This window comes from Vigna unguiculata, chromosome 11 (assembly GCF_004118075.2).
Source record: "Vigna unguiculata cultivar IT97K-499-35 chromosome 11, ASM411807v1, whole genome shotgun sequence".
In the NCBI taxonomy this organism is placed as follows: Eukaryota; Viridiplantae; Streptophyta; class Magnoliopsida; order Fabales; family Fabaceae; genus Vigna; species Vigna unguiculata.
In genome coordinates, this window is record NC_040289.1 from 29,380,780 (window position 1) to 29,397,066 (window position 16,287).

Genomic DNA, 16,287 nt, shown 5'->3' on the forward strand with positions numbered 1-16,287 from the left:
GTTCCAGGCCACCATAGATCGATCCACTACACTGAAATTTCTCACACAGTCGTCGCTGAAGTTGAACAACGTAGGTGCTATACATGACAATGGATAAAAAGGTCATTTGCTGCTGTCATCCTTCAAATCCGACCTGCACAAGTGAGATAAAAAAAAATCATCTATCTCTCAAATCACTACAAACACTCGCCCATATATCATCTAAAACGAACATCATTCTTCCATGTTGATCCATCCTTTTATTTACGCTAAAACAAAATATCATCTAAAGCGAACAAGGCTAAAAAAAATTTATTCTTAACAAACGTTAGTTTCCCCGATGCTATGATAAGTTAATTTAGATTATAATGGTAAGAAAGGGCTAGGCCCATGCCACATATTATATTATTTGAAAAGAAAAATATTCTATATGGATATAAAGCAATGACTAAATTGACGCTCCTGTAAATTATATATTAAAAATTAATTAATTAAATACATAGTGATTGTCACCCACATTAGTAAAAATATATTTTTAAAAATATATCTAAGGGATGAATCGATGCAAGTGTAATATCATATAGCAAGCGGGGGCAAAATTGATATGATGGATGGTATTAATATTAAAATTAAATATGTAATGAGTGCTTAGCCCACACAAATAACAATATGTTTGTTAGTTTAGATCCTAATATCATCTTTAAGAAAATAAAATTTTAGTGAGGACTTAAGCAACGTGAATGACGTGGACACTAACTAATGAAGCGTATCTTTCCTTCCTAGAATTAATTAGCTACCTCACTTTGAAGAAGGGCTCCTTCCCACGCATCAGTTGACTACCATCTCTACGAGGATCCTATCGGGGATGTTTTTCTTGTTGTGAAAAATATTTTAAAATGTTGTCGAAAAATTATAAAAAATAATATTTATAATATATTAACTATATATTAAATTGTTATTTTTTTATATATAAGAATTTATAATTATTGTATAAAAGATTAAACTAAGAAGTTGTCGTTTATTGACTTTAAAAATTATTTTAAAAGGTTGTCTAAAAATTGAAAACAAATATTTACAGTAATTAGCTATGTGAAATTATTATTATTATTATTATTATTATTATTATATGAATTTATAATTATTGTATAAAATATGAACTAAAAAAATGTCTTTTATTGTTTTCAAATAATTATTTCAAAATGTTGTCTAAAAATTAGAAATAAATATTTATAATATATTACCTATATATAAAATTGTTATTTATTATTACTTATAAGTATACCTCTGTATCTGTATCCAAATGATTATTCTTTTTATGTGCGACATTATTTTTGAATTTTATCCATTAAATATTTTTTTAATTTAAAATAATTATTTTATAAATATTATTTTTTAAGTAATTATTTATTTAAATTTAATCATTTTTTTATTTTATCTTCTTTTAACTTAACTATTTTTTAATTGAAAAATTACTTAAAAAATAAATAAAAACTACTTATTAATAAGATTATAAAAATTATTTATGTTTAATTTACAATAATAATAATAATAATAATTTTGTTTTTATTATCATAAAAAAATAACAAATACATATTCATACGCATGTGTTTTTTAATTTATATGTAAATAATTTTCAACTTATGAAAAAAAATATTTTATACTTTTTGAAGAATTTATAGATACATGTACAGTGAATGCATAATTGATACTCATTATTAGGGATGGCAACGGGTCGGATCGGGTCGGGTACGAATAGTGTTACCCGCAACCCGACCCGCAAAAAAAAAATCAGCTTGTTATCTGTCTGTTTACCCGTCGAGTATCCGCTTAAAAAATGTCCGCAGATATTTTTAAAATCCGTGGGTACTCGTGGATATCCGATACCCGCAAATATTTAAAAAATATATATATATTATAAATTTTTTAATATAAAATTATAAAAATAAAATATAAATTAAATTAAATTATAATTAAATTTTACATAATAAAATATATTGTTAATTTTAATTTTAATTAAATTTAACTTAATAAAATATAAATTAAATTTTAATTTTAATTTTTTGCGGGTAACGAGTACCTGCAGGTACGAATAGTATGATACCCGTATCCTACCTGTTTATAAACAGATATTAAAATACCCGCTACCCGCGGATAATAAATATCCGCAAGTAGTAACTATCCGTCGCGGATTTTATCCGCAGATATCCGCGGACATGGATATTTTTGTCATCCCTAACCATTATCATTTATTCCTAACAAGAATTCACCGTGTGGTCTTTTAATTGTACGTTGTGTTTTCTCTAATTTAGACATACATTTACAGATACTTTTATACTTTTATGGGGAAAGGTTCTACCTTGAACCGTCGTTCTTCAATTCATATAAACATGCTCGACAAAAGCTTATAAATGAGAGCATATAGAAATTGGGAAATGTTAATGCATTATGTTAAATTGAAATGACAACAGTAAAATAAAAAATGATATTGATCACATGGAGGAAATTATTATTGCCACTAGATTTGAAACATTAATATTTTCCTAATTTGAAAATCTTTCATTCAAAAATAATATTAACTCATATTTCATATTAATTATTTTGTCACGTCTTATATTTTCATTATTCAAACCGCATAATAATTAAAATCTTGTGTTTATTTAGTCTTAGTCATTTTGGCAGCACAAGGACACAATGTTTATCAGATCTGGTTGATATTCTATCTTTTTTTTTTCTTGTTTACTATCAAACAAATTAAAAGTCACTCTTACTCCTTTATTTTCTCTTCTTCATTCAAGAAAAAAATGAGTTTATATGTGTGAGAAGTAAATTATATTTTACTTTCTAAAATGAAAGGAAAATATGAAAGATGGGAGTAACTTTTAAGGATTTCTTTTATTTATGTATTAACATTAGAAGATTAATACAAACCTTTCAAAAACTAAAACCATTGTATCAAAGATACTTTCAAAAGAAATATAAGAAATAAGATCAAATATTTTAAACCAAACACTTATGGGTAACAAATACTATGCACCTTTTTTTAGAGTTACTTAAGTTATATTTTTTTAACAAAAATTAAATATTAAGTTTCACTATAAGAACTATGATATTTTGATTATGTTATGGGTTATTCTTGTCTTGTGAGAAGAGAAGTGTTACATCGGAGGAATTCCACTTGTATTTACTTTTCATGTTATAAAAGAAGTTTAATGTTTTCTTAGAAAATATTATAAAGTCTCTTCCTTTTTTTTTTTATATCAATATAGTACTTGAAAGAAAATTTGAGAGAGAAAATTAGTTTCTCTTTTAAGATTCTCCTTATAGTTGTTTTTCTTATTTCCAAGAAAGGGTATTATTATTTTATCTTTAGAGCTAGAGAGAATGGTATATAATTTTCTTCATTTTAATAAAATTACATTTTTGCCTATGGTTTGTGATGATCCTTTTACTTTCGTCTTTTATTTTAGTTGTGAGTACTTGTGTTGTTACTTTGATACCCAACAGTGGTGTTAGATCAAGGTGAGTTTGGTTTTTGATTATATTTCATTGCTATTGTCAGTTTTGAAATTATAACAACAAAATATGAGATAGAGAAGTTCAATGGGAATAATTTCTCATTGTGAAAACTGAAGATGAAAGCAATTTCGAGAGAGGACAATTTTATAGCGCCAATTAAAGAAGGACCTTTGGATATCATGGATCGAAGGGGAAAGAAACTAATGATAATGCTACTGCAAAATTGCATTTAGTAGTGGTAGATACAGTTTTATCCAACATCATTGAAAAGACTACATTGAAGGAGATTTGGGATACTCTCATCAAGTTGTACAAGGTTAACTCACTTCACACAAGGATAAGTGATTGAGCTCCTTACATGATTTTTGGAGAAGAGAAGCTCCTTGATGCAGCGAAAATGGATTGGAACAAGGTTAAAGGCCCTTGAGCTATGGTATGGTGTGGTGGAAATGAAGTTCTAGGAAAGAGAAGTTATCCTAGAGGAAGGAGGCTAGAGGAGATCTAAGGAGATTCCTAGCTCTCATGACTCTCAATAAGGCAAATGTGTGGAGTGCTCTCAACATCAAGGCATTTACCATTCAAATTAAGAGTAACCTTTACACAATGCATATGAGCTCTCTTATATAGCCTAAGGAGAAGGAAGAATTCAACTAGTCTAAGTTTATGACATGTGATCAAATTCTTTCTAGATCTAGATCTAGATCTCCTTATTTTGTGGATCAAGTGCCATGTGGCAAGTCACACCTTCCAAATTTCAACATGTGCTCAAAGTGTTAAGTGTGGCATGCTTTCTAGACACCTATTCAGCCAAAGCTTGTTTAATGAGGTTGTGAGCCTAATTAAACAATGCTTTGGTGAATTTTTGATCCAATTATTCAAAGCAACAACTATTTACAAAGGATGACCCAATTACATTGGTCGAATTTGCACATGCACTCAAATGTTGATTTTAATATCTTCCTTAGCCCATTTGAAAGGAAGCTTTATTCCATTGGGCCTTGAAGGATCTTGACCATCACTAGCATTTTGAATATTCTTAAGCATTCCTCTAGTGATTGGGCCTTTATTTGGGCTTGGGTCGGATTCATCAATAAGGCTTTCAAAAAAAGTTAAAAAGGGTTTTTGACAACGGTTAATCACCTGTCATTACTAAGGTTGTCGTTGTAAGTTGGAAGTAATCGACGACGACTATAATTTTCATCATTTGCATTACTTATAATGATAGTTTTCATCTAAACAATTGTTATAAGTAGAAAATGAAAAAACAATGGAAACACAATTACAATAAGGGTGAAAGCATCAACTCATAGGTGGAGGCGACAATTATAGGGCATAAAGAAGGGACGTCAGTGATCAATGAGGGTGGCGACGATGCGATAGTGAAAACACAATCACAAACACAGGTGGATAGACAACTACAACATAAGGAGGCAGAAGTTTGAGAAGTCTTCGTCGGTGTCTTCATTGGCATCTTAATCAGCGTGGAACAAAGACGAATGCTGTTAGAGAATGGCAGCGAAATAAGGAAGAAAGTGAAAGAAAATGAGGATTTTTGTGAAAGAAGATGAATGACACACAAGAGAGAAATAGAAAGTGGAGATCGAAACATATAACAGCATAAACAATGACAGTTCTATGACTACCGTCATCGTTTCTCACTTTAAGGACTTTTAACAATAGTTTCCTACCTAACCGTTATTATTTCCTTTTTAACTTTTGACTTTTAATGATGGTTTCTCGTCCGACCGTCATTGTTTTTCACTTTAAGAACTTTTATGTCTATTTAATATACATTATTTACATTTTAAAAATTAGATATTATGTCAATTTTTTTATCTATAGGAATTGAATATATGTCTTATAGATTTACAATAACTTGCTTATTTTACTCAAAATTGTTTATATTAAACCCTTTAATTTAAATTAACTTTGAACTAGACAAATGACACTACAAAAATTCTGATTTTTAGTTGAGGTTTATTAAGAGAGGTTATTATAACCTCTGGTAATTTATATACACACCAGAGGTTTTTTAAACCCCTGGGAAGTCTGAGGGATTTTTTAAATGAACCGCAAAAAATTTCTTCACTCTTTTAGGTCCTCTTTGCTAACTTTTCAGTACATTTTATTCTTCCATGTGATCTAACATAGGGCAATTTTTTCTCTTCATCTCTACTTCATCTCTCCATTTCAGCAATCGTTTCTATTTTTCCCTTATTTCAGCAATCAATTTCGCCATTTCATCTTTGCTTCCAATTTCTCTATTTTTCTCTTCTCCAATTGCTCAATCAGAACTTCAAATTGGTAATGGCTTCCGATTTTTCTTTCACTTTTATGTTAATTTCTCACTTCCCATTTCATCATATTTGTTATACGTTGTGCGATTGCAGGTTCAGTGTTTTGTGCTTTGTGCGTTTCTTTGGAGATTGCAGGTTCAGTCCAATTTAATAGCGATTTCTTCATATTTGTTCGGTTCGTGTTGTTTCAAAGCTATTTCTCGTGTGCGTTGTTAGGTTTGTGCAATGTTTCTCGTGTTGTGTTGCATTGTGTTGTAGGCTAGGTTCGGTTGGCTTTGTCTTATGCTTACAACTCAATAATCGTGCTTTGTATATTAATTAGAGTACCAATGTCTCAATCTTGAGAGTTTCTAATTCACTAAAATGGAAATTATTTAACTTCCATTCTTTTCTCTCTTGTTTTTCGTAAGTTTTTTCAATTTTAGGAGTTTGGGAGCTTAGAAGCAATTTCCTGAGATGAAATGAACGAACCATGTGGTGTTGCCTTGGCTATGATCTCAAACTAGTTGAGCTCAATAGTAGCATTCAGAACTGCAGGGTACACCACAGTAGCGCTAAGTACTACATGATTTTCATCTTTTTCATTCCAAGTTATTTAGGAAGTAATAATATTTTTACATGTATTCCTTGGCTCATATTATTGTTTGCATCATAGTTTTGCTTTTCTCATCATTTGATTGTTAGCACATCATTTTAAGGCATGCATATGATCTATATTTCTATCTGCCAGGTTCTTAGATATGGTTAAACTCATAACTTTTGGCGTGCTTTCTAGTTAGCAATTAAGGTTCATACTTCATATTATAACAAGTGTATGTACAATAGTCTTAAGTTGAATGAACCAAAAAAAAAAGACAAACAAGGTTGTTGGAACTTAGTAAGTACACCTATAATTTAAATTCTATTTCTCTTAATTATTAACTTATTTTTAAAAGCTTATTAACTTATTAACTTATATGTCTCCTGAGTATGCTTTAAATGGTATTGTCTCAACAAGAATGGATGACTTTAGTTTCAGAGTATTGATGCTTGAGATTATCAATGGTAAAAGGAGTTCTAGTAATTTTGAGTCGGACCATCCCATCAATCTCATAGGACATGTAAGTTCGACTTTTCCTCCCAGATGTCATACGTTTGCACTATTTTAGTATGATCAGGTGTTAACAATCCCATGCTATTTGGACATTTTCAGGCATGACAGATATGGAATGAGGGTGAAGCTTTAGAATTAATAGACCCTATTTTGAAGGGATCGTGCGTTGATAATGAAGTGTTAAGATGCATTAATGTCAGCCTTTTGTATGTGCAAGATCAAGCGGATGATAGACCAACTATGTCAGATGTTGTATCTTTCCTATCAAGTGAGTCTATTCTGCTAGTTGAACCGAAGCAACCAACATTCTTCACTAATACTGCAGTGAAAAATCCTAGAAGTATTGTTGGTGGAAGAAATTATTTGCTAAATACCATAACAATTTCGACAATGTGTGGCAGATAAATTTTAGATAAACAGAAATGATGAATAAACGTAAAATATTGAACATACATGTCTAAAATAATGTCAAAGTTACTTTAGTGTGACGAAAATAGTATAACAATACAGTTTATACCAGTTTGCTGACTTGTGTTGAGTGGAAATATAAACGTCGTAGTGTATTCAATAATAATGAAGCAAGTACATGTTACGGGTGTGCCAATTCTAGTGAATTGGATTAGAGATCCCATGTTCGTTAGAAATTAAGTAAAATTATCATATATAAATGAGGTGCAATCATCACCTTACAAAGAGGTTGAATTAAGTATAAACTCATTTTCACATATTGTTTAGTGTTTATCAGTAATATAATTACTTGATATGTTTAACATTTGGTAGATGGAATGGGCCAAGCCACACCTGGATTCATTTAATTCCTTTGTGAAAACCAATATACAAAGAATAGTTCGCGATAATGATATGATCGTAGCTACTAAGCATCCTCATATATACCTAAGGTACAAAAATATTTTATTCTTTATTTTGATATCTTATTATTCTCCTCTTCTCATATATGCTTTTGATCACGTCTGCAGATTTTTAAATGTGAAGGTTGGAGAACCATCGATAGGGGAAAAATGTCTTACTCCAAATATATGTCATTTAAGTGACTGAACGTGAGATTGATTAAGTTTTTAAGTGTATATATGACAATTTTATTTGTTGTGTTGAATTGTGATTTTCTTCAATGTTGTCTGATAAAAAAGGTATATATGTTGATGTTGAGTATACGTGTGGAAATGCTGGTGACACAAGTCAACACGAAAGGGTAAATAGTACTGTAAAAATGTGCTGAATGAATCTTACTATTAATTTTGACTTGATTTTTTTTATTTTTATAACTTAACATTGAAATTGGGAAGATGCCTATCATGCTGCGGAGTTGTAACTGTCTATTATAGGGGAGAGACGAAGCTGAACTTACTCAATTTGGTTTGTATTTGATATATATATATATATATATATATATATATATATATATATATATATATATATATATATATATATATATATATATATTTTTTTTTTTTTTTCTCATTTCCCCTTTGTGTTTTTTTTTGTACAAAAACTCTTGTCTGTTTTACTTTTTTCTTTCGTTAGGTGAGTGCCCCCTTGATCTTGGAGGATATTTTGTAATCAAAGGAACCGAGAAGGTGATATTCCCTTTTCCCAAGTTAGATACAATGACTAAATTGAATGAATTAATTTTTATTTTTAAATATAATATAATATTTTATATTTTACCAATCAATTCCAGGTAATTTTGATACAAGAGCATGTGCCAAAAAATAGAGTAATCACATACATTGACAAAAAAGAAAAGTAAGTAAGCATTGATTCTCGGTACGATAGTGCCTCATTTGGGCTAATGATTTCTTCTTAACTTTTATTTATTTATTTTGGCTTTCAGCATAACAACATCTGTTTCCAGCATCACGCAGAAAATAAGCTCAAAAACCATTATTGTGATGGAAGATGAGAAATTCTGGTTACAATTGAAACAATTTGCTACACATGTTTACTTTTCCTACATTATAAACATGACTTATTTGCTTTCATTTAGCGCTTTTTTCCATTAAAATTTATCTTCTTTGCATTAAAATTATTCTATAGGTCCCTCTCATGGTAGTTATGAAGGTTATGTGGATGGAGAGTGATCAAGAAGTTATACAGATGATTGGAAGGGATCCTCAATATAGTTTTCTATTGTTGCCCTCTATTGAGGTAATTACTTTTCAGACTTCTTAAATGTTATGATATTTACGTATAATTTATAACCATTATAAATTATAAGAGTTTGGAGAATGAAGAGACTTGTGCAATACATCACATCCTTCTCAGTTCATTTTTAGCTTTAGCACTGATGAATTATATTGTTATTTATGCTATCAATTAAGTGTGAATTATGCTTTGTCCCATGATCAAGATTGTAGAAAATGTAAGGTATATACACAAGAGCAAACATTGAAGTACCTTGATAAACTGGTGAGATAGTATTTGAGATTTATTCTACAAATATCACAGTTGCACCAAATAATTAGTAAGAATTAAAACAGATTGCATTTACAAATCAACATTTATATTGTTATCCAATCAAGACTTCTCATGTTTTTATCATACTCTTAGGTAGAGTAAATACAAGTTTACACGTTTTAGTTTATTTTAGTTTCCTCTTAACTGAATCAAATCCTTTCATAATAGTGCTTGACACAAGGCTCAAGGTCAGAAAGAGGTTCGGAACAAATCGTGTTAGATTGCATGGGAATTTGATGTTACACTCAAAGCATCTTACTCCCTGTTCTATTCTTAGCTTCTTCCAAAATCATAACATAGTTTTCAAATAATTAAGAATCACAACTTTTGTCCCCTTCACACATGTAAACACAAAAATCACAAACGAATAATATTACAAAGCAGTAGGATTTGTTCTTAAAAGATCGCTATAGTATAACCACCTCTTCATCAATAGCATCTTGTACTCCCTCATCACCGGTAATATTTAAATCTTTAGTATATTAATATATATTTTATATTGTAATGAATGTTACTAATTATGTTTTTTTATGTTAGGTGTCTAATCAAAGGAGTGTTCCTAATGAAGAAACAAATGATTTAGATCAAGATCAAGATTGATAGTCGAAGAATGTTATATTAGACTTTTACTATTTTACTTTTATGAAGAAACAAAGATATTGTAATATTCCACTAGTTTGAACATCTAAATTTTATTGTTTACCTTGAACAGACAAACATTCTTATTTTTATATATTATATCTAGTTATAAAAAAATATCAAAAATTTAGAATTTTTGTTTATTATTTGATATGTTTCAGAAATTAAGTGGATTAAAAAAGTGCAACAAATAAAATTAAAGGGATTTAAAACACCAAGCAAAAGTCATCTATAAATAATGAATTGCATTGTAGGAGTGAAAAAACCCCACCAGGGATTTAAAAACATTGAAATTTATTGAAATTGAAAACCAACAGAGGTTTGAAAAACTTCCAGAAAGTAGCGAAGGTTCCAAAATCGCTGGTAAGTAGTGGGGGTTTCAGAACCGCTGGTAAGTAGTGGAGGCTCCATAACCGTCGGTAAGTAACAGGGGTTCCAAAACCGCTAGTAAGTAACAGGGGTTCCATAACTGCTGGTAAATAGCGGGGGTTGCAGAATCGCCGATAAATACTGCTTTACCAGGGATTGCTGAAAATTGTCAGTAATCCGTTAACGACGCTGACTTTTCTAGAAAAAAAACAAAACCGTGGGTAACGTCTTTAGTGGAGGTTAAAACCGCCGGAAATGCCAAAAATAACCTTAGTATTATTTCTCTTATAGTGTGATATATAAAAAAGAAAATAATTTCAAACTGCATAAAATTTTGAGTGTATAACGTTTATAATTTAATAATGGATCTTGGAAAATATATTCAATTGAATATAATGATCATAATTAAATTATGTTGAGTCAACTATGCTCTTACATTTAGGTAAAAAAAAATTAAATTTATAATTTTAAGTAATCAAATTATTTTTATAATTAATTTTTAAAATATGTATTTCTTTGAAAACGGTTTATCAAAAAAGTACTGGTTATCTCAAAACATTTAATATTTTTTTAGGCTTAAATGGTCTTTTGGTCCTAGTTTAGGACCACTTTTTTCACTTTGGTCATACTTTTGAAAATGTTTTCAATTTGGTCCTACTTTTCGTAATTTTGTTTCAATGAACTCCTTTTCATTAACTCCGTCAAAATCGTTAACGGAACAGTGCCAGCGTGATGATTTTGTGTGACGTGGATACTATTCAGTGACGTGGACGTTTGCACTGTGCTGATTATTTAATTGAAATTGCGGATTCGTTTAAGGTTAATCTCTCATTAAATTGGGTTTAGGTTTAGGGATTTCGTCGTCGCTCTTTGAAATTGTGGATTTGGGGGTCCAATTAGGGATTTCGTTGTCGCTATTTGAAATTGTGGATTTGGGGCTCGTCTTTGTTCAATTGTGGATTTATCAGGGATTTTGGCATCCAAATTTCGTCGCTCATCTTTGTTCAATCGGTGCGGAGGGAATAGCGATCTCATCGTGAAGGTATGTCGTGCTGTTTGTCAGAATTGATTGGGTTTAGTGTTAATGATTAGGGTTTTGTATAATCGGTGCTGCATTGTTTATTGTTTTCGCTGGTGACCCACCATTTTTAATTGCTTCTGTTGTCGCTATCTGTGGTGGGTGGGTTTCATGGTTACTTGTCGGTTTGTCGGTTTGTCGGTTATAGAAAGCGTATTTGTTCCCCCCATTTAAACATTGTTTACCATTTGCAGGTTTTTTTGTGTGTTTTTTTGTGTTTCCAATGTCGGATGAAAGGTTTGAGGTTGTGGTCCACCACCGTGGTGAATTTGCTAAAAATGAGTGGTGTAAGTATGTTGGTGGAGAAACTACTCATTGGTCATGCGATCCTGACCGCTGGAGTTATTTCGAAATATTGGGGTCTCTTAAGGAAATGGGGTATCATAGCATAAAGGGATTGTGTTATTGTGTAGAGATGTTGTTGCACCCTTTGAATGATGACAGGGGTGCACTTAATATGCTTCATATCGCAAGGCATTATGGTGAAGTGCATATGTTTGTTGTGCATGGAGTTGATGAAGCCCAGGTAGATGATAATATAGTGGAACCTGAAGGAGATGATGGGAGACCTGTAGAGAGTGGAGAAAACAGTCATGCTGTTAGTGAATTTGAGGTACTAGGAACTGAGATTGTAGTCTGGTCTGCTCCACCTGAAGATGTAACTTCTACTCCAGTTGATGATGCTAGGAACGAAGACACTGAAATTGGATCAGATGAAGGTGAAGTGGTTGACAGTTTAAGGAGGTGTGGTTCTCCTTCTCTTGAGATTGTAGCTGACGCTGTTATGGGAGTTGAGAATGTGGTCACATGTGAAGAAGAAGTTGGAGTTGAGAATGTGCGACCAGGTGAAGAAGAAGTTGGAGGTGAGAATGTTGGTATTGGTGAAGCAGAAGTGGGAGTTCAGAATGTGGGTACAGTTGAAGTAGAAGTTGGAGTTGATAAAGGGCTGGATAATGAAAGGGATTGTGATGATGAAAGGGTTGAGGTTGATAGTTGGATTGATTCTGATGCAGTCTGTATAGGAGAAAGTGATGGAGACGAATGGGGTTGTGGTAATGTAGTTACTGAAGGCGTAGTTGATGTAGAAACAGATGTTGATTATGGTCAAGGTTTGGGGTCAGGCGAAGTTGGTCCTAGTTCACACAACCATGATAGTGAAGACAGTGCAAGTGAATCAGAAAATGATGGTAGGAGTAGAGATAGAGGACTGTCTGATAATAGTTGGCAGTCAGAAGAGTTATGTAGCATTGAAGGCAGTGGTAGTGAGACAGAACATGATGGGATGAGTGGTTATTTTGGTACATTTAAGAAACCAAAGTCCATGGCTGATTACAAATGGGAGGTGGGGACAACCTTTGTGGACAAGGAACAGTTTGTTGATGGTGTACGAACGTATGTTGTTCATGCTGGTAGGAACTTGAAGTTTGACAAAAATGACAAGGAAAGAGTGCGGGTGATATGTTTAGGGGCTCAAGGGAAGTGCGACTGGTCCCTTTATTGTGGATTTCTGGTTTCCTGTCAAACATGGCAGCTTAGGAAGGTTCAAAACCGTCATAAGTGCAGCAGAGAATTTAGTATAAATTTGATGAATTCAAAATGGTTGAGTAAAACCTTAAACAACACATTAATAGAAAATCCTAATTTGAAGCTGGTTGATATACGTAATAAAGCTGCAAGGAAATGGAATACAAAGGTCTCAGTTTCAATGGCTAATAGGGCAAAGCAACTAGCAGCGAAGGTGGTTGAAGGATCTTTTAAAGATCAGTATAGAAGGATTTATGATTATGCTCATGAGATAATCAGATCAAATCCCGGATCTACAGTTAAAATTAAAGTGGAAGATTTTAATGATGAGAAGATTTTCATGCGAATTTACACATGTCTAAAGGCATGCAAGGATAGCTTTGTCAGTTGTCGACCCATCATAGGCCTTGATGGTTGTTTTTTGAAAGGACAATATGGGGGTGAGCTACTCACTGCTGTTGGTCGTGACGCAAATGACCAGATGCTTCCTATAGCCTACGCAGTAGTTGAAGTTGAAAACAAAGACACATGGACCTGGTTCCTGGAGTTGTTGATTGAGGACCTGGGAGGTCATGATGTATGTAGGTTCTGCACATTTATGTCCGACCAGCAAAAGGTGATATGTTTCCATATTTTTTGTGTTCATTGTTCTTCTATTTTTGTAATATGAAAACTAACTGACTAGTATATACACAGGGTTTGCTTCCTGCCATACAAGACCTACTGCCTGGCGCTGAGCAAAGGTTTTGTATGCGGCATTTGTACAGCAATTTCAGAAAGAAGTTTGGAAGCAAGCAACTAAAAAGCTTGATGTGGAAGGTTGCAACCTGCACGCACCCAAGAGCATGGGAAAGAGAAATGCATAACATTAAAGAAGTGAACGAGGAGGCCTTCAAATACCTAATAGCAATACCACCAAGGTTAGTTAGCAATATCACTGATTCTCCAGATTAACAATGGATTAACAAATTTGTATTGGCAGATATTGGTCCAGGTCTAGGTTTACCATGCAAGCCAAATGTGACACGTTGGTAAACAACATGAGTGAAGCCTTCAACAGCGTAATTGTGGATGCAAGGTTCAAGCCAATCATCTCAATGTTGGAAGACATTCGTTTGTATATTATGAAAAGGTGGTCCAAGAATAGATCCAAGGTGCAGAAGTACGAGGGAGATATATGCCCTAAGATACGCGCCAGATTGTCAAAAGAGTCTGAACAAACTAAGTATTGGATACCAAGGTACTTTCGAATCTGGTCCTACTTTAGGTTTAAAATTTTTCAATTTGGTCCTAGTTTAAGGTTAAGTTCTTTTCAATATGGTCCTACTTTAGGTTTAAAATTTTTACTTTGGTCCTACTTTAAGTATACTTCTTTTCAATATGGTCTTACTTTAGGTTTAAAATTTTTCACTTTGGTCCTACTTTAAGGTTAACTTCTTCTCAATAAGGTCCTACTTTAAGTTTAAAATTTTTCACTTTGATCATCCTGCAGTTGGTCAGGTCAGAAGCTGTTTGAAGTTAGGCATGTCTCATTAATTGGAGACAAGTTCACAGTCAACATAGAAAGCCAGGAATGCAGCTGCAGGAAATGGCTCATTAGTGGGATCCCATGCTGCCATGAAATTGCTGCACTGAACTTCCTCAACTTGAAGGCAGAAGATTACATTCCACATTGGTTCAGACGTACAACATATGAAGAGATATACAACTCCATAGTTCTTCCTGCCAATGGCCAACTTTTCTGGGAAACAACTGCCTTTCCTGATGTTCTACCACCACTTAAAAGAAGGCTGCCAGGGAGACCAAAGAAGAAGAGAAGGCTGGAAGCTTGGGAACTTACAAAAGATAACACTCAAATGAGGCCAGGTGGTCATAGAAAGAGATGTTCAGTTTGTCGCGCACTTGGGCACAAGAGGAACAATTGTCCAGCACTTCCTGTCCATGGCTGTGCAGAACGTCCCACTGAAGCTGCAGCAACACAACCAACTCAACCCACACAAAGTGAACCACAACCAACTCAACCCACACAAAGTGAACCACCACCAAGTCAACCACCTGCAAGACCCACTCCACCTGCAACACCAACCCCACCAATTGCAGCACCAACCCCACCTGCACCAGGACCACCACCAAACACTGCAGTACAACAGCCAAGCCAACCATCTTATGGAATTAGAAAGATGAGGCCAAAAATGCAAATAAGAAGGCCACCATGTCCATCATGAGATTAATGAATGTATTTTGGGGGAGGGAATATTTTGTTATGTATTGTCAATGTGATAATTGGAAATCATGATGTACTTTAACAATTTCTGGATTTTGATCACTGATATTTTGATGGAATGCTTACAAGCCTTAATTAGTAATGCATTATCATTTGCACTTTTCAGAATTTTATCAACTTTTCAGAATTGTTCGTTCCTTAGTTCATTCAAATTAAACTATTTTCAACAACTCAGAATATGTAATTAAAGATAAAGGAATATCATTCATTCATTGAAGTAATTATTCAACATAGTCAACGACAATTACAACCCATAAAACCAACTACAATCATTACAATAAGAACACCTATCACAGCTAATGACAGTTGCATCCGTTTTTTCCAAACAGTCAATGCATTTTCAATATAAGTAATCTTCTGCCTTTGCCTAGCGATAATGGCATCTCGCTCATCAGCACCCTCTTCGTAACACCACTTGAAAAAGTTGCATCCCAACACATCTTCACCACATCTCTGCAACACAAAAAAACCATGAAGATGAAAGTGAAAGACTGAAAGTGATAGAAACACCCAAACCCGAACAATGGGAAACAAACCTTAAAGTTCGCACAGCCCCAAAATTGTTTACCCAAATTCTTTGTAGTTCTAGCTGTGCGCACCACTGCAATGTCTCCGCAATCACAAATTGGGGGTGACCCTGAAACCCTAGAACCACCATGGCAGGAATTGCAAATCCGATGAACCCAACTGTTGCGAGAAGACGAAGATGCCCCACGAGACATTGGTTTTCAGCTGAAATGGAACCCTAAACTACAATGAACACACAAACCCTAAAATTCAATTTAAAATCTGGCAATAACAGTGCAAACGGACATGTCAATCAACAGTATCCATGTCACACAATATCACCACGCTGGCACTATTCCGTTAACGATTTTGACGGAGTTAACGAAAAGGAGTTGATTGAAAATTAATTACAAAAAGTAGGACCAAACTAAAAACATTTTCAAAGGTAGGACCAAAGTGAAAAAAGTGGTCCTAAACTAGGACCAAAAGACCATTTAAGCCTTTTTTTTATGAACGAATATCCTGT

General features: G+C 33.1%; 1 protein-coding gene across 1 annotated transcript; it reads right to left on the reverse strand.

Annotated features, from left to right (window-relative positions):
* Positions 1–15,488: 15,488 nt before the first annotated feature.
* LOC114170338 lies at positions 15,489–15,976 on the reverse strand. Its single transcript, XM_028055817.1, has 2 exons — positions 15,791–15,976; positions 15,489–15,707 (listed from the first exon to the last, which is right to left on the reverse strand). The coding sequence occupies exons 1-2, from the start codon at positions 15,974–15,976 to the stop codon at positions 15,489–15,491; spliced, it is 405 nt and encodes a 134-aa protein (XP_027911618.1).
* Between the last annotated feature and the right edge of the window lie 311 nt (positions 15,977–16,287).